The following is a 20965-nucleotide window of genomic DNA, read 5'->3' as shown; positions in this document are numbered from 1 at the left end:
TTTTATGTATACTGAAATATTTTCTTATTGTATATATTTCTCGTCAGTCATCTAATATATAAATTATATATTATGCATATATATATATATATATATATATAAAACAATATATTTGTATATTATAATATGTCCGTTTATATAAGGACATAATTGTATGATATATAGATAGTTATATTATAATAAAATAAAACAAAACTATTGCATATATGTTTATATATTATAAATAAATATTTTTTTTTTTTTTTTTTTTTTTTTTTTTTTTTTTTTTTTTTTAATTTCATTGACATTCAAGTGGTAGCAGAATGGAACAAAATGATGTCCAAAGTAATGTCTTGAAAAAAAAAAAAAACGAAAGAAATATTTTAAATAATGATAAAGATATAAATTCTGAAAGCGAAAAGTATATGAAAAAAGAAAGAAGAAAAAATAGTGAAAATGGATTTGTTAATTTAAGAGAATGGACAGTTAAAGTACAGAATAGATATGAAAAAAAATTAAAAAAAAAAGAAAGTGTAAATAATATAAAAAATGATAAATCAACAGAAAATGATACTCCTCGTCTTGATACAAATACGAATTTACAAAATGATGAAGATAATTATATATCATCAGATTCTTCATCTTTTAAATCACGTTCGAGTTTAGGAAGAAAAATATCTTTCTCATCAGATGAATCTTATTTTGATTCAGACATTGATATGAGAATAAAAAAATTATTGAATATAGAGGATCATGATCATTTTAAGAAAAAGAAGAAGAAAAAGAAAGAAGAAGAAGAAGAGGAAAAAATAATAAAAGACGAAGAAGAAAAAATAAAAGAAGAAGATAATGAGCAGAATCATACAAATGATAATGTAGAAAAAATAGACATTCAATGTATTACAAGTGAGGAACAACATATAAATAATAAATCTCATGAGGAAGAAAAACAAAATGAAAATAATATCGATGATAAAATAAATAATGTAAAAAATGTGGACTCTATTATTGAAAATAAGACATCTGAACAAGTAGACGCTTCAAAAAAAAATGAACAAGATTGTTCTACTCCAAAAAATGAAACTGTGAATGAATTTTTAACAGAACAGGTTCAACATAATAATAATATTAATAATAAGGATGATAAAAATGATGATAATAATGATGATAAAAATGATGATAATAATGATGATAAAAATGATGATAATAATGATGCTAAAAATGATTCTCAAAATGATTCTCAAATTGATTCTCAAAATGATGGTCAAAATGATACTCAAAATGATACTCAGAATGATGATGATAATAATAATTATAAAAATATTAACAACGAAAAAGAAACATGTGAAAATAAAATAGAAGATGAGAATATTATAAATAGCAAAATCATCAAAGATAATGATATACTTGATAAATATAGTCCAAATAAAAAGAAAAATAATAATTCTAGCCATCCTGATAACAAAAAGACGAGTAAAAGTAATTCTTTTGTTAATCCTACACATAAAAAGGAAAAAATTAATAATAGCAACACCCCAGTTGTATCAAATAATATTTCACATGAAAAAGAAGATGAAAAAAAAAAAAAAAGTGATCATCGAGATTTAAATGAAAGTGAAAAAAAAAATATCAAATTGGATTATCCTAAAGGTAAAATTATATATATATATATATATTTATTGATTTATGCATTTTTATTTTATATTAAAATATTTCGTCTTCTTATTTATATATATATATATATATATATATATATATTTTTTCATTTAGATTTTGAAAGTAACTATAAACACGACAAACATTTAAATAATGGGGATGAAGAAAAAAATACTCATAGTTCTCATAGCCAAAATAACAAGGAGAAAAAAATTCATTCCAATGATTCCGAAGCTTTAAGAAGAAGTAGCATAAAAAGAAGTACAGCCGATTATGAGAAAAAGAACTTAAAAAGTGAGGTGTATTATGGAAAAGAATATTCAAATAGTTATAGTAAAGAAGATGTAATTAAAGAAGGTAAAGATAAAAAACATTCTAATGATATTAATGAACATAATCACATAGAAGGTACTGTAAGTCATAGCAACAGATTAAGAGAATCGATCAAATTTGAAGACAAGAAAAAAAACAACAACAATAATAATAATTATTCCAATTATAATAATACATATGGTGCGTTTAAAAAATATACACATAATAATGATAATAATCATCATGTAGATAGAGATAAAAATAGAGAAAGAGAAAGGGAACCCAACAAATATGAACGAAAAGATAAACAACAAGCAGAAATGGAAAGAGAAAGAGAAAGAGAAAGAAATAAAAATAAAGAAAGAGAAAAACAAATAGAAAGAGATAAAGAAAAACAAATGGAAAGGGACAGAGAAAAGCAAATGGAAAAAGATAGAGAAAAACATATTGACAGGGACAGAGAAAAAGAATGGGATAGAGATAGGGAAAGGAATAGAGAAAGACATATGGAAAAAAATAGGGAAAGAGAAAGAGAAAGGGAAATGGACAGAGAACGAGACATGGATAGAAATAGAGAAAAGGAAAGGAATATGGATAGAGAAAGAGAAATGGAAAGAAATAAAGAAAGAGAAAGAGAAATGGAAAGAAATAAAGAAAGAGAAATGGAAAGAAATAAAGAAAGAGAAAGAGATATGGATAGAGAAAGAGAAATGAATAGGAATAGAGAAAGAGAAAGAGAAATGGACAAAAATAGAGAAAGAGAAAGAGAAATGGACAGAAATAGAGAAAGAGAAAGAGAAATGGACAGAAATAGAGAAAGAGAAAGAGAAATGGACAGAAATAGAGAAAGGGAAAGAGATATGGATAGAGAACGAGAAAGAAATATGGAAAGAGAAAGAGAAAGGAATATGGAAAGAGATAGAGAAATGAATAGGAATAGAGAAAGTTTGAGAGAAATGGATAGACATAGAGATATAGAAAGATATAGAGAAAGAAATATAGAAAGGGATCGAGACCGAGATAGAGATAGAGATAGATATATGGATAGAGAAAGGGATATAGAAAGAGATAGAAATAGAGAAAGAGATATAGATAGAGAAAGAGATATAGAAAGAGATAGAAATAGAGAAAGAGAAAGAGATATAGATAGAGAAAGATATAGAGAAAGAGATATAGATAGAGATAGAGATGTAGATAGAGAAAGATATAGAGAAAGAGATATAGATAGAGATCATGATTTAAATTCATCATTTAAAAGTATAAAAAATTTCAACTCTTTTGATATATCAAAAAAAAGATGTAATGGAATTGATTCTAATGTAAATAAGAAACGATCTTATATTAATGAAAATAATAATAATTATTCTGTAAAAAAAATACATGATGAAAATACACATTATGAACACACAGATAAAGATAGATATGTATATAATTCAAATGATATACATGGTAGGAAACATTCAAGTATTAAAAACAAATTAAATGATACAGATAATTGGGAAAAAAAAATGTCAAGGCTAAAAGAAAAATTAATAAAAAAAAATATAGGAAAATAATTAAAAAATATAAATTTATTTATGTATATATATTATGTGTTTGTGCACATTGGATATTTTTTTAAATATTAAGAATAATAAAATACGATAAATTATGAAAATATATTTTACCAAGTCTTTAAATAAAATTGTTTTAATAATATTATATATATATATATATATATATATATATATATATATATATATATAAGAGTAATTATTAAAAATGAAATCTTTTATTTATTTGAACTATTTTTTTTTTTTTTTTTTTATTTCATAAAATCTTATCACTTTTATTTTTCTCATCATTTATAAAATGTATATATATATATATATATATATATATGTGCTAATATTTAATACACACAATTGAAGTTCCTGAATTAATTATATTACAAAAATTCATGAAATCAAAAAGAAAGAAAAAAAAAAAAAAAAAAAACATTAAAATTTGATTTATATATATCTTTTTTTTTTGATATTTATATTATAGACCCCAAAAAAGAAAAATTTTTAATTTTTGTTAAGTAATGTATGTTTATCCGAATACAGAATAATTATGATATTATAAATTTAGAATTTTTTCTCAAGACCAAGAAAAAAACATTAAGGGAATATACATTACACATAAAAATACAGATATATACACATATAAATATGTTGCATATTAAATTAAAATTCATGGGGGAAACAATATTCTTTTAAATCATTACATATTTATTTAAGTCCTTATGTTATAACCCACTTAAAAATTTTTTAACAAAAAAAAAAAATAAAAAAAAACAATCAAGAAATATTATAAATAAATAAATATATATATATATATATATATATATATATATATATATATATATACATATATTTATGTTTATATACATGGACAAATAATAATTATATAAGTATAAAATACATTACTATAAATTATATCTTACTTAAGATATACAAAATTTTCCAATGTCAAGTATAATAAATATATAAATATTAAAGACACATTCTATTTAATTTGATATATTTTTATTTTGTCTTATTTTGTTGTATTTTATAAGTGCAGCTATTTGTTTAACCTATGTAAAATATGTTGCGGGTAAGATACTCAAGGCGTTTGTAAATCCACCATATAATATAGTTATATATTTTATTTTTAAATTTAAAAAATTATATATAGCATCATAATCTAATATCGAATTATTAAATACAAGAAGAATAGTCTTCAATGTAAAATTTTCATCATATGATGTATCATCAATGTAATTCTTGTATGTGCCTTTTTTAAAATTAATTAAAAATGTATTAACATGTACAGATGATTTAAATTTTTTTTTTTTAAAGTTTTCTAGAGAACGCATATCAACTATTATATAATCATCTATACAGAAATCATTTAATATATGTCTTATATCAAGAAATGGGAAAATTGGGAAATTACTCAATTTAACTATGTCCACATTTTTAAACCTTTTTTTTTTTTTTTTTTTTTTATTGTTCATATTTTTGGCTAGTTCATAATATGTATTATATATATTATTTTTATTGCTTATATTTTTGGCTAGCTCATGATATGAATTATTCATATTATTATGATTGTTCACATTTTTGGCTAGCCCATTATTATATATATATATATTATTATTATTATTATTTTTTATTTTATTTTTTTGTTTATTTACCTTTGTCTTTCTTTGTTCACAATTTTTCAAATTCCCCTTTTTATAATAAATGAATTCATTTACATTTTTTTTGTGTTTATTTGTTTTATAACATTTTAAAAAGTATTTATAATAATTTTTTAGCTTTAATGATTCATTTGATTTATAACTTTTTTTAAAAACTTTAAATGACTCATTTGTGTAATTATTATTATTATTAATTTCATTTGTGTCTGCCGTTTTGTAGTCCATATGGATAAAAGGTGTCTTGTTATTAATACATATAAATTTTTTATTTTTATTTTTGATATATATTTTAAAGGTATATCTATGAACATAATATCTAATCCATTTTTTATCACTAATTAAATGAGATATGTAATTTATATGATTACTTATATTTTCATTACCTCCTTTATCAAATAATATTGATTTTTCATTCATATATGATCCTTCTATTTGTAAATGGAACGGAAATAGAAGATAATATTTAGGACACCTTTCAAAAAGAGTACTTGAAGTATTTAAAATAAAATTCAGATTAATTAATTTTGATAAGGAAAAAACTTTTTTGTATATATTTTCATTTGTTGTAATATTCATAAGATATTTTTTCAAAGACATTAATATACTAATACAAATAAATATTATATATGACGATGGCTGTATTAAAATATTGTCTAATAATAAATAAATATTTTGTAAATCAAAAAAGGCACAAAATAAAGAGTATATCCAACTTTTTATAATTTTGATTATATTTATATTATTCTTAAAAAACCACATGGATAATTCCGGAAGGTAATAATTTAAAAGACTATTAAAAATATATATATATTCATTCCTATAATAAATATTATTATAAAAGTCTATTAAATATTTTTGCAAAATTTTCTTTATACATTTATAACTTATATATATATTATTATAATATAATAAAATAATTGGAATAAATAAATATTTCAAATATTTATTCTGAATATTTAATTTTATATTTATTAATATTAATAAGTTTATTAACTTTTTTTGAAATTTCAAACTACCAATCAGATCATTATCATGTATCCATTTGTCTTTAAATATATTAAATAATAATAATATATTATTATTATTATTATGTTTATAATTATATTTTTTTGAATACATACAATACTTTACATTACTATTATTTGAATAAATTATTATTTCATTTTTGTCTACATGTTTATTTTTAGAAATTAATATACAACCAATTTGATCTTTGATTTTTTCTTTTTTCTCATATGATTTTTTTAATAAGATATGGTAATTATAATTAAGTAAAATTAAATAAATAACATTCCTCATATTACATGGGTAACCTGATTTTATTTCTTTAATTAATGTTAAGGTATCAAGAGGATTAAATTTTAATAATTCGTTATATTTAATATGTAATTTAAATTGATAAATAAAAAAAAAACTATTTGTATAAATACAACTTGATTTAGGATTTATAGAATTCTCATTTTTCCTAATAAATGAATAAGCATCTTTTATTATATCATAAAATTCGTTTAAATATATTCCAACTGTATTTAGGTTGTAGTCATTAAATAAAGGATATGAATGTTTATTATTAATATTAAAGGAAATATTAAAAAAATTGGATGAAATAAATAAATCATCATCATAATTATGATTTATAGCATCATATTCATTATAAGAATTGTACATATTATCTGTTTTTTCATGGGTATAATTATTCATACTTTTATTTTTATTATTACTTTGAGTGACTATATTTTTATTTTCCCATAAAGGAATTCTTTTTTTTTTTTTTTTTTTTTTTCTTTTTCTTCCTTTCTTTGTTATATTATATTCCTGTTCATATACATGTATTTTTTTTTTATTCTCCCATAATTCAGTTATTTCTTTTTTTTTATTTATTACGTCGGAAATATCACCATCGTTGTTTGACATGCACATATATTTTTTAAACATGTTATTTTTGAAAATTTTTAATCTCTTATTTTTCAACAGTTCATAGGTACTTATATATATAATTTCTTTATCATTTCCACACTTTTTTCTTGGTACACACGTGTATACACTTTTTTTTTCACTCCCTTTGATATAATTAATTTCATGTTTTATTATCTTTTTGATATTCTTATATTTTCCTTTTGATATTTTTTTAAAAGTTGATACATTTTCATAAACGTTAAATAATATATTACTGTCATATTTTTTTAAAAGATACAATTTGTAAAAAGAAAAAAGTGACATGTCATTATATGTTCCATCTTTCCTCTTATAAAGTACATATGGTATTTTTAATATATTAGGAGACTTAAGAAAAGAATTAACATTCATTAATTCTTCATTATAATTTATATTATATAACATTTGAAACCAATAAAATATATCCTTTTTATTTATAAAATATTTATCTTTCCATTCATTCCATTTACTGACATTCAAAAGATAATCCACCAAATATGGATTGTAATAATTTTTTTTGGCTAGCTCTTCTTGGCTTAATTTATTTATTTCCTGAACATGTTCAGGTGGTATTTCCCTCACAGAGTTTGAATTAAAAGTTATATTATCATCATTTTGATTTAATAAGATATGATTAAATATATGTTTCGATTCGTTATTTATAATTAAGTTATTATTTGTATCTGTAATGTGTTGATTATCATTTTTAATATTAGAATTAAAATATAAATCACTATTATTATTATTATTATTATTGTTATTATTATGGGAAATATTTTGAAAATGGTTAGTTGTATTAATATGACTTGTACATGCATTCGCTATAATATTATTTATACTATTAGCCTTATTCATTAACATATTTTCATTTGTGATAGTTGTATTTTCTAATAGTGACATATTTGTCGGAATATTAAAGGTATCTTTTCCTGTATAATTTATTTCTAAACAATTTTTATGTTTATTAATATTAACATTATAAAAAAAATAATAATGAGATAACAAAGATGTTGAGGTACATTGAAAGTTATTTAATAATAAACACTTATGTAAAAGATTTAGAAATAACGTTTTTTCATTTCCGTTTTGTTTATTTTGATCAGAAGAAAATATATTTCTTAAATTCGATTTTAATAAATGAATAGTAAAAAATTCTGAGTACATATTTTCAATAAGTTTAATAAAAGAAATATTTACTTTACAATTTAGAAAATATTCAATCATATTTTTTATTATTTCATATATGATGTTATTATAACTTTTTCTTTTCAACTTATTTATGTGATGTCTGTATTTCGATTGATAAGAATATTTATTTAATTTGTGTTTACATAGCCTTTTGAATATGTCCTGTATATTTACGTTTAATAGGCTTATTTCTTTATTTTTTTTATTTTTATAATATTTTAAATAATAATAAATATAAAATAATTTCATGTATATTATGAGGATAAAAACATTTTGTATTTTAAATAAAGTATCATTTTTTTCAGATGTCTTAAAAAAGAAAAACTTAAACTTTTTATTTTCACTTATATTAAAACTTGTAGAGGAAATAACTTCATTTTTAGAAGAATCTATAGCATTTTTTTTTTTAGTTAATATGTTTGTTTGTTTGGTTTTTACATTGTTTGTATAATTCGTTTTGATATATTTATTATTTGTTTTTTTTTCTTCTTTAATATCAACTATTTTTCTTCTAAGCAATAAAGCATATTGATATATTTGTTCAATAGTGTGTTGTTCTTTATTAATTTTGTTTGTTTTTTTTTTATAATGTTCACGGTTAATTTTTTTTTTTTTCATGGTTTGATTGTTTTGTTCATTATGTATTTGTTGATTTGATTTATGTTTATATGTATGACTACCTTTTATATTTATAGTTTTTCTTTTTTCTTTAGAAGGTAGTATATTTGGTTTGATATATAAAGCTGAATCACTAAAGGAGTTTATATCCTTTTGTTTAAATTTATTTGTTATATCTTTTAGTTTATTGTTAATACATTTTTTAGTTTGTTTATATTCCTTTGCACGATTATCATCATATGATATGTCAGTAAGTTTTTGGAGATGATAAAAGTAAATAAAGTTTTCTAAGATGAATGAAAAGTTTAATAATCCATTTACGATTTGAATTATTATAATTCCTATGTTGAAAATATCTATATGTCTATACACATCATATATAAAGTGTATATTTTCATTCTGCAATAAATTAAAAAACAATAAGAATGGAACATGGTATAATATGTTATGAGAAAAATTATAATATTTAAAATATTGATCAATATATAAAATCATGTGATTATTAATTTTGTAATTTTTTTTTTTCTGACCAGTTAATAATTTATCGAAATAATTATTATTATTTGTTTGTTCTTCATATATTTCATTTTTGGATATGATATGGTCATTTAATTTATTTTTAAAATAATGAACATGTTTATTTTCTTTATAAGTAGACGTAGAATCACCATTATGAAACAAATAAGATATACAATAATTATGTAATTTTATATGTCCTTCATCTGTAATTAAAATATTATGTGGTGTAAGATTTAAAAAAGTAATATTGTGTGAATGTAAATATTGAACAGCACTTAATATTTGATAAATAATATTATTTAAAATGATATTATCAATAATTTTTTTTTTCTTTCCTTTTTTATCAATCATATTAATATTATTATTATTATTATATATAGGATGTTTTATATTATTATATATGTTATATACATTTTTATTTTTATTATATATATTTTTGTTAAATATTTTTTTAAAACATTTAAAATTTACACAATTAATATCTTCATCATTCAAAAGGTCATATAAAGATAAAGTATAATATTCAGAACATAAAATATAATTATTATTTGTTCTACTCATATGATAATATGTACATATATTTGGATGACTTAACTTTTTTATTTTTTCAAATTTACTAGCTATATTATTATATTCATTTTCATAACTATAATAATAAGATGATACATTTTTATTTATATATTCTTCTTCACACATATCCACACTAAAATTCAATTCATCAACCCCTTTACATTTTTTATTTTTATATTTTATTTTTGTTCTCTTTGTTCTTAAGGAATAACTTTGAAACCCAAGAACAAATTCTGAACATCTACATCTTTCATAATACATCTTAAAAAAAAAAAAAAGGAAAAAAAAAAAAAAGTAAAAATTAAAAAGAAAAATTAAACAGAAAAATTAAACAGAAAAATCAAAAAAGAAAAACGAAAAACTGGTTATATTTTTCATTTTTAGATTTAAACAAATTAAAAAAAAAAAAAAATCAGAAATTTCTTTTATATTCTTTAAAGAACAATTATATATTTTTAAATGGATAAAAATACAATTTGATAATAAGAAAGACGTCTTATAAAAAAAAAAAAAAAAAAAAAAAAATTAAATTATACCTATTTATATTTAACAATTAATATATTTTATTCTTTTTATTATAATTCACAATAATATATATAATATATGTTACACATTTATATACATATAATATATATATATTTTTTTTTTTTCATATGGTGGCATACATTCTGTTACATTTACAAATTAATATTATTGTATATATAATACCTTTCTATTTTTTTTTTTAAACTATATATATGAATTTATAAGAATATAATCAATATTTTCCTTACAAAAAAAAATTAAAATTAACAAATAAAAAAAAAAATATATATATATATATATATATATTATTTAAAATGTATCATTTTAAATACATATAATATTATATAATATATATATTTTTTTCAATATCAACTTATATATTTTATTCCCTTCCATATATGAAAAATAAATAGGGGGGGAGAACTTCATATTAATATTTTTTCATGAGAAGAAAAAATATATATATTTAAGTAATAAGAAAATAAAATAATATACTAAATAATCTTATATTTATAATATATATTATATATATATATATATTATATATTTATATTATATATTTTTCCTTTTTTTTTTTTTTTTTTTAAAAAATCAGGAAAATGAATTAAAATATATTATATACCCAATTTGATTAAAGTAAAAAAAAAAAATAATAATAATATTCCTTAATAGTATATATTTATAATATATATATTTATATATTTATTTATTTTATTTTATTTATTTTTTTATTAGCTTGTGTAATAAAATCCCATGTTTATATAAAATATAAAAAAGTATATATTTATTTTGTATATATAATATATTTGATTTTTATTTTATAGAATTAAAGATATATATATAATTTCCATTTTCATAATTTTTATATTTATATATAAAATTATTTATTCATTTATTTATTTCATTAGTTATATATTAATCTTTCATTTTTTTTATTTCTCATCCCCTAATTCTATAAATGTAATTTTTAAGAAATATACTATGTATTATTTGAATTCATAAAATTCCATCAAATTATATTCTTTTAACGTTCCTTTTTTTTTTTTTTTTTCAAAAATATTTAATATATATATATATAATATATATATAATATAATATATATATATATCATATATATATATTTATTGTTATAACATTCGTAGTAGTATCTATATCCATTGAAGTGTTTAAAAAGAAAAGAATATTTTCTTTCCTCATTTCACATATTTCTCACGCGCACCCGTTTATTATAATATTATAAAAAGAATAGATAAAGATGTGGGGATTGATAAGAAGCGCTTCAAAAAATATAAACAATGAAGATACAAATAACGATGAAACTATAGATTATGATGAGGAGGGAGAAGATGAAAGAAAAAATGAAACGAATAATATGAATGGTAATAATAATGTAGATGAAAATAAATGTGAAGATTCTTTAAAGGATGAAATAGATAATATTGTGGATAAAAAAAATGATAAAGATGATATGCAAAATATGGAATGTAAATTATTAAATCCAGATGAAATTAACGAAAAAATTGAAGAAGTTTTAAATAATTTATCTTCAGATGAAGAAGAAGAAGGAGAAGTTGTTGAAGATGAAATACCTTATGAACGTGTTAAAGAAAAGAATAAAGAAAATAAAGAAATAATTTTATTAAATATATATTTAGAATTATCAAATGATCATTTGGAAATGTTATTAAAAATATTTGGAACTGTTGAAAAAATATATATGGATGATAATGAAGGTGTTCATGCTATATATACATCTTTATCTAGTGCAAAAAAAGCAAAAGAATTTTTAGATAATTTAAAAATAAAAAATAGAAGAATGCAAGTTATATATGGTAATTATAAAAAGACTTCTAATATTAATGATATGGAAAATAAAAGGAAAACAAATATATATAATATGAATAATGAATATATAGAAGATAATATAAATAATGATGATATAAATATTATAAATAATAAACAAGAATTATATAGTAAAAATTATAATGATAATTCAAATATTATATATGATCATTTAGGTAATCCAATAAAGAAAAGTGTTGTCTTATATAAAAATAAAAAATATTATATGAATAATATGACAAATAATAATAATAAATCACCTTTATATAAAAATAATCATATGAAAGGAAAAAATGTTCTACTAAAAAATAATATGTTTGATTCTTCTTTACCAGTGCATTTAAATAATGATTATATGATAACATCAGATGGATATAATAATATAGCTGATATAAATATAGCAAATAATAATGGTCAGCAAGATATATCTGATCATTTTCATCATAGTAATCATTTTTCACATGTACCTCCCCCCCCTCCTCCAACAAATATATACAACAATAATAATAATAATAATAATAATAATATGGATGAATATAATGATAACTATAGTGACGACGAAAATAATATGAATAATATTAATAATATTAATAATAATAATAATAATAATAATAAGTATAATATTTCTTATAATAATAGTCGTGCATATACAAATAATTCTCCTTATAGAGGGAACAATAATATCATGAAAAACGAAAAAAATAACTACAACAAATTAGTAAATAATAAATATATAAATGTATCAACTGATAATATAGGAAATAATCTTATATCATCAAAATATAATAATAATATTGGAACTTTTGGTAGTAGTAATTATAATTTTTCTTATCAAAAAAATAATTTATATTCACAGAATTATATTAATAATGATAATTATAGTAAAGGATTATATTCAAAACATATCCCCCCCCCTCCAATTAATGATAATAATAATTTCACAGGCTTATCTATATCCAATATGAAAAACAAAAAAGAAAATATGAATTATATAAATACTCATAATGAAAATGATAACAAAGATAATTCACTTTATAATATAAATGAATTTATTCAAATAAATGATAATAATCCTTTCAATATTCATAGTGAACATATAATGAATGATAATTACTTATGGGTTACTAGAAAAGAAGAAACAGTATTAAAATGGTCAACTACTTTATCTATAGAAGAAAATCATTTAGATTTTTTACAATCATTTAATATATATAAATTGTATAATAGATATTTGTTAATAACTAATATTCCTATAAATTTAAGAGATACGCATAAATTAAAGGATTATATAAATAATCTGCTATCAACTGATAAAATATATAATGCATGTGTCGATGTTGTCTTTTTTGATACTGTCAAAAATGATCATCAAACGTTATTCAACCATGACGCATTTAATAAGGATGCTCAACATCTACATCATTTACAAGAACAAAAAGAAGATCATATGAACAGTGAGATAAATATAAAAGAAGAGGGAAGCACATATGAGGAGAATAAAACGAATGATCATAAAACGAATGATAATAATGAAAAACAAGACGAATTAAAAGAAAAGGAAATAACACAAAAAAGTGGGAGAAGAAAAAGTCAACAAGAAAAGGTAAAGGCAGCTCCTCAAAAAATAAGAAAAAAGAGAGGACGTGCTAAAACGAAAAAGGAAGAACAAGAAGGGGAAGAGGTAGATGAAGAAGAAAAGGAAGAAGAAAATGAAGGAGAAAAGGAAGAAGAAAAGGAAGGAGAAAAGGAAGAAGAAAAGGAAGAAGAAAAAGAAGGAGAAAAAGAAGGAGAAAAAGAAGGAGAACTGAATGATGATAGTGGTATAAATGAAATAAATCATCCTAATAATGATGAGAATAAAAATGTGTATGCACATTTAACCTTCAGAACTATAAAAAACCTAACAGAGGCAAAAAAAATTTTAGAAGAAAACAATTTTTTAGTTACATTTACATCACCACATAAACCTAACAACTGTTTATGGGTAGGAAATATTTTAAAAAATTATTTTTTCAATACAGCAAATATCTTAAAAACAATGTTTAGTTTTTTTGGAGAAATCAGAAATATTAAATATGTAAATGATAAGAATTGTTTTTTTTTACAATATAAAACTATAGAATCTGCAATAAATGCTAGAAATCATATGTTTGGCATACAAATATCTAAAAATACAATTTTAAATATTGATTTTTCAATATTAAATGAATGGGATAATAAACAAAAAATAAATTTGTCAAAGAAAAGATTCTTAGATACTAATGAAATACAAGATAAATTAGAAAAAAAATATCATAGAAGAAATAATTCTTATGCTGATTCAAAAACTATGTCATTATTAAAAAGAAATCATCACAAAAAAGGATATACAACAAATAGTAATAGTTATTATAATAATAAATATGATGATCATAACTCAAAAAAAAAAGTTCATAAAGATTCAAATTATCTAATTGATAAAAAAAATAATCATAATAGAAAAAGTAAATCATATAAAAGTTCTCATCATGATAAAAGTGATAGTCAAAGAATTCTAAAAAGAAAAGCAGATGATTATGAACATTATAGAGATAGTAAAAAAAATAAAAGAGATTATTTAAATGAACATAAACATGATTATAATGATGATAATATGTTTAATGATCACAATAATAGTATCCATTCTGATATACAACATGATAATAGTGTAGATGAGAAAAAAGAAAAAATAATTGCTTTTTATGTAAATCAAAAATATAAGTGTGATTTTATAGCAAACTTTTATGAGGGAGATCCAAAACTTAAAATGTAATATATAATCTTTTTATTTTCAACAATGGAATTTATATATATAAATCTTTACATATATATATTAAAGATGTAATTGTATACATACATATATATATATATATATATATATATATATATATATATATTTATATATTTATATATTTATTTTTATAGATATTCCAAATTAAATGTGGAAACAAAGAGTGACATTAAAAATTTGAAACAAATAAAAAGTACCTGTACCAATTATTCCATATGGCAATTAGGGCCAAGTAAAATAAAAAAAAAAATAAAAAAATAAATAATAATATATATATATATATATAATTATATATATAATTATGTTTATATTTTATTTGCTTATTTATAAATACATTAAAAAATTTTTATATTTTCCTCTTCAGCATCGAGCCAGACTAAGAAATTTACTCATATCTGTGAACATTTTTGTAAGAAGAAAAACATACCAGTTATAATAAATAAGGAATATACAATATTCATTGTTCCAATAAAAGAGGAATATTTAAAAGATTTGCAAGTAATACACAAAGAAATAAAAAATAAACATAAACATATATATATATATATATGTAATTATATGTACATATAATTAATATTATTTTATTTTTTTTTTTTTATTTTTATTTTTTTTAGATCGAAAATATGGAATATATGTATGCCTACGTTCTGGAGACAAAAAAATCTTAAATTTTTTTTCTGTTCACATATAAGCATATATACATAAAAATATATATATATATATATATATATATATATATATATATGTATGTATTTATTTTGTATTTTTTTTTTTTTTTTTTCCTTTAATTTTCTTACCATTTTATTGTCTTTTTATCACAATTTAATTATTCTTTTATTATAACATTTTAATTTTTTTTTTGATTATATTTTTTTTGATGTATATATATAAGTTATAAATTTAAAAAAAAAAATAATAAAATATAAAAATATAAAAATACAAAATAATTTATAAAATGTGGCACTGTACATTTAAATGTGTTAATATTTATCGTTTATAAAAAATCACAACATACACACAAAAAAAAAAAATAAAAAAATAAAAAAAATAAATAAATATCTATATATATATATATATATATATATATTTTTGTGTAACCAGTAAATATATTTATACACTACACTGTGTTAATCTATAAATTTGTTGGTACTGTTTTTTATTTCAATAGGCACGATAATTTTCTTATCTATTATTTGACTGATAAAAGCATCACATGTTTTCAGATTTGATATATTTTCCTCAATACTGTTTTTATAACTATTGAAATTATAATTCTCTAAAAATAAAATAAATAAATAAATAAATAAATATATAAATATATAAATATATATATATATATATATATATATTAATATTTATATATGTATGTATTCCTTTATTTTGTGTGTTCATAATATTTTCATAATTTACCATTAATAAAGACGGCATAAATTATATCAACCAAATTCAATGAATTAATTCTTTTTGTAATATCCAATGGCCTAATGAAATAATAAAAAAAATAAAAAAATATAAAAATAAAAAAATATAAAAATAAAAAAATAAATATATAAAAATATGCACATATATATTATACATAATATATATCATTCTTGTGAATTATTATTTTATTATATTTTATTTTATTGTATTACTTTGATTTTATTGAAAAAATACACTGCTGCAAACTTTTCAATATATTATTGTTTATCTCTTTACACTCTTCACTATATTTATCTTCCTCATCAACACTTTCAATTTTTATTTCAACGATACCATGTAGGAGGGAAGCAAAGGTGAAAGCCTCTTCTAAGTTTATCTAAAAAAATAAAAAAAATAAAAAAAATAAAAATAATAAAAAAAATAAAAATAATAAAAAAAATAAAAAAAATAAAAAAAATAAAAAAAATAAATAATTCAATATATTTTAATATGATGTAATGGAATAAAATCAGGTGTGTACACACACACACACACACATACATATATATATATATATATTTCTTATTATATGATATTTTTTTCTGCACTTACATATAAATACAACCAGAAAGAATGAGATGATACATGGCTAGGTAATACTACCGTTTTGAATACTATAATATTTTGATAATAATCAAAAAAAGTATTTGATAAATGCAGAAAATGTTTTAATAAATGTTTATATTGAAATAAAATATTATTTAATATAAAGAAAGAATATTCAATTTCTTCTATTAGATATTTTAATGCTTCTTTATTTGGTTTTGTCGCTATATTATCATTTTTATTATTAACCATATTATTATTATTATTATTATTATTGTTGTTATTATTATTATGATTGTTATTATTAATGTTTACTAATTTAATATCTTTATTAGTATATTTTTGTAATCTTTTATTTATTATTTCTATCATTTTGTATTTTATAATTTCTAATTGTAATTTCCATTCTACTCCTATATATGAATCATCATTACCATAATAAGAATAATTTTGGATATTATTAATTAATAAATTAGTATTTGTCTTTCTTTTTTTATAATTATTTCCAATATGTACATTATTAATTTGAATGTTATATTTGTCTTTATCATAATTTTTATTCCATATATGATAATACATATTATCATTATTTATATATTTATAATATGTATTTATAGTAATATCTTTAAAATTGGTAAATGAATCAACTGCTATTTTATATGGTCTAAATAAATTCAAATATGGTTTATTGTTACTAAGATGATGATTTTTATTATTATTATTATTATGATTCATATTATTATTATTATTATTATTGTGGTGATGATGGTTCATGTTGTTATTATTACTATCCATATTACAGTCATTATTTAATATATGCATTTTATTAGCTATTAAATGTTTCATATTTTTAATTTTTAATGGACTAGATATATTAAAATTATCATTTTCTTGCTTGGGTTTATATATATTTGAAAATATAATATCCACTGTTATATTATAAGGCCATTCAGAATTTAAATCTTCTTCAAAAATTTCATTTTTAAAAAAAGTATTTCTCTTTATCTTTTTATGTAAACGTTTTAATTTATATTCTTTTCTATATAATTCGTTAATATCAAATGTTCTATCATCATTTTTGTTGTTGTCATTTCCTTCAATGTTGGTAAGGATATTCTTTTTTATGAGTGTCGTCCATTTTTTTTCTCGTTCAAGATTATCATCATTACTATATATATTATTGTTCGCGTTTATATTCCTATTGTTTAGTAGTGCCATTCCTGTTTTATAAAAATTAATATATTTGTTAATTAAAAAAAAAATCATTATTACAATTTAGAATATTATTACTATGTATACTATGCACAATGTAATATATATATATATATAATATATATATATAATAATAATATTTATTATTTTATTTTATTTTATTTTTTTTTTTTTTTATTTTTTTATTTTTATTTTTTTATTTTATTTTTTTTATTACCATCCATTTGGTTGTTCGATTTTTCTACTTGGTCCTCAGATAATCCATTCTTATAGATAAGAGAATCCCCATTTTTAAACAAAGATGTCTCCATATTATTATAATCATATAATGTTGAAAAATTATAATAATTATAATTTAAGAGCTCAAAATTGATTCCATATTTATTAATATTTTTTATTAGGAATCCTTTAACTATTTCCATTTTTTTAAACTCTTCTACCTTTTCTTTATACAATTTGATTAAATTAATTTCTTGTTTCCTTGTCGAACCATTATCATACATATCTTTTAATTTGTTCAACTGTTGAGTTAATAATTCGATTTTCGTTTGTTTCTTATCTAATACTGCAGTTTGTTTTTGTAACAATATTTTTTTCTCTTTTATTTTATTTTCAATTTTTAAATTATATTTTTTAAGAGCTTCTATAGCATTTTTAGTTTTACTATAATTTAATTGAGTAACTTCATATTTTAATAATGCATCATCCAAATTTGTACTTACATTATATAAATTATTTATTTTATTAATAAATTTAAATATCATATTACGTATATTTTCATATAATTTTATTAAATTATTCATATTCTTCTTTTCAATATTTAATTGTTTAAGTGAATATATACGACACCTTCTTATAATATTTATTGTTATATCTATTACCATTTCTTGTTTTTTTACTAAATTCTCATTTAATGTTTCTTTTAATTTCATATTTTCTTCTTTTTTCTTTTCTGTCATTTCTTTACATTCTTTGGTATCATTTATTACTTCTTTATTCTTTTGGGGGAAATTTTCGCCTTGTCTTTCTTCAAATTCGGTGTATTCAACATTTGAATTATAATGAGATTTTTCAAAATTTTGATGATAATGAGATGATTGAACATTTGAATGATAATGAGATGATTGAACATTTGAATGATAATGAGATGACTGAACATTTGAATGATAATGAGATTTTTCAGCATTTTGATGATGAGATTTTTCAAAATTTTGATCATACTCGACATTTTGATCATACTCGACATTTTGATTATATTCAATATTTTGATCATATTCAATATTTTGATCATATTCAATATTTTGACCATATTTATTTTCTTCTTCATCATATTTATTTTCTTCTTCATCATATTTATTTTCTCCCTCACCATGTTTATTTTCTTCTTCATTTGAATACTTATTTATTTGATTATTTTCTTTATATATATCTTCATTTGGATATTCATAGCTTGTATCTACAAAAGTTTTTCTTTTATGTTTAAAAGCATTATCATTATTATAATGTTCTACCTTTTGTTCTTCATAATTTATATTATGTAACAATACATTTTTTTCATCATCATTATCATTATCATCATCATCCATTTTATTATACATTTCTCTTTTATCTGTATTGTCTTCTATATTATAATGTAGATCTTTTTTTGATTTTTCTGTTTGTAATTTATTATATGTTATATTTTCAACGGCATGTTCATCATTATTATTATTATTATTATTACCAGTATTTACATTATTTATATTATTTATATTATTTATATTATCATTTTCTTTTTTAGCTGTTACATTTTCATATACATTTTTATTTTCATTCACATTTAATTCTTTACTTTCTAGCATTACATTATTTAATACACTCATTCTTTTTTCATCAGACATTTTCATAGTTGTTTTCACACTTGATCTATTTTTTAAATCTCTTTGAGTATTAATATTAATGTCCTTTTCATTTTTTGACACATCCTCTTCATTCCATTTTTTTTTATTTTTCATATTATTCCTTATAAAAGCACTGTAACTTGCACGTCTATTAGCAATAATGTTTTTTTTATTTTCTTTCATATTTAAATTGTTTTCATTATTATTGTCTATAAAATTGATGGTTTTTCTGTTCATTTTGTTTTTATGTTCGAATGTTTTTTTTTCTTCTCCTTTGCTTTCAAAAATGTCCTCTTGTCTACGTCCCAAATTTTTTTTATTATCATTGTTACTGTCATTGTTATTGTCATTGTTATTGTCATTGTTATTGTCATTGTTATTGTCATTGTTATTGTCATCCATGTTATTGTCATCCATATTAATGTCATCCATATTAATGTCATCCATATTAATGCCATCCATGTTAATGTCATCCATGTTAATGCCATCCATATTAATGTCATCCATATTAATGCCATCCATATTAATGTCATCATTATTATCATCTCTTTTATTTTCTTCCTCTTCAACATTCTTTTTATTCACATGTCCTTCTCCTTCATCACCATTTTCAAATCTCTCAACCGTGCGACCACTTTTAGCATCCATCATCGAAAGAGTGACAGGATCCATAGTGTTTCTATTTTTTTGTTCATGTAAACTTCT

The 20965-nt window shown here is 19.4% G+C and overlaps 3 protein-coding genes and 1 pseudogene across 3 annotated transcripts, besides 1 other annotated feature; 2 read left to right on the top strand and 2 right to left on the bottom strand.

The window, feature by feature from the left end:
- Nucleotides 1-302: 302 nt before the first annotated feature.
- PADL01_0722100 (conserved Plasmodium protein, unknown function) lies at nt 303-3503 on the top strand (the record flags this gene model as incomplete). The annotated part of the gene is made up of 2 exons (XM_028681260.1): nt 303-1629; nt 1750-3503. The coding sequence occupies 2 exons, from the start codon at nt 303-305 to the stop codon at nt 3501-3503; spliced, it is 3081 nt and encodes a 1026-aa protein (XP_028537655.1).
- Nucleotides 3504-4546: 1043 nt separating this feature from the next.
- Nucleotides 4547-10246, bottom strand: PADL01_0722000 (Rab GTPase activator and protein kinase, putative; the record flags this gene model as incomplete). Its single annotated transcript, XM_028681258.1, has 1 exon — nt 4547-10246. The coding sequence occupies one exon, from the start codon at nt 10244-10246 to the stop codon at nt 4547-4549; it is 5700 nt and encodes a 1899-aa protein (XP_028537654.1).
- A 1519-nt stretch (nt 10247-11765) lies between these two features.
- Nucleotides 11766-15829, top strand: PADL01_0721900 (conserved Plasmodium protein, unknown function; the record flags this gene model as incomplete). The annotated part of the gene is made up of 4 exons (XM_028681257.1): nt 11766-15139; nt 15296-15393; nt 15526-15659; nt 15776-15829. The coding sequence occupies 4 exons, from the start codon at nt 11766-11768 to the stop codon at nt 15827-15829; spliced, it is 3660 nt and encodes a 1219-aa protein (XP_028537653.1).
- Nucleotides 15830-16288: 459 nt separating this feature from the next.
- The window catches only part of PADL01_0721800, a 6597-nt pseudogene continuing 1920 nt past the window's right edge, over nt 16289-20965 (bottom strand).
- Nucleotides 16289-20965: part of a sequence feature (conserved Plasmodium protein, unknown function) that runs on past the window's edge.

Source organism: Plasmodium sp. gorilla clade G2, assembly GCF_900097015.1.
Source record: "Plasmodium sp. gorilla clade G2 genome assembly, chromosome: 7".
Lineage (NCBI taxonomy): Eukaryota > Apicomplexa > Aconoidasida > Haemosporida > Plasmodiidae > Plasmodium > Plasmodium adleri (nom. inval.).
Note: the sequence above shows the minus strand (reverse complement) of the source record. Positions and strands in the feature narration are given on the sequence as shown.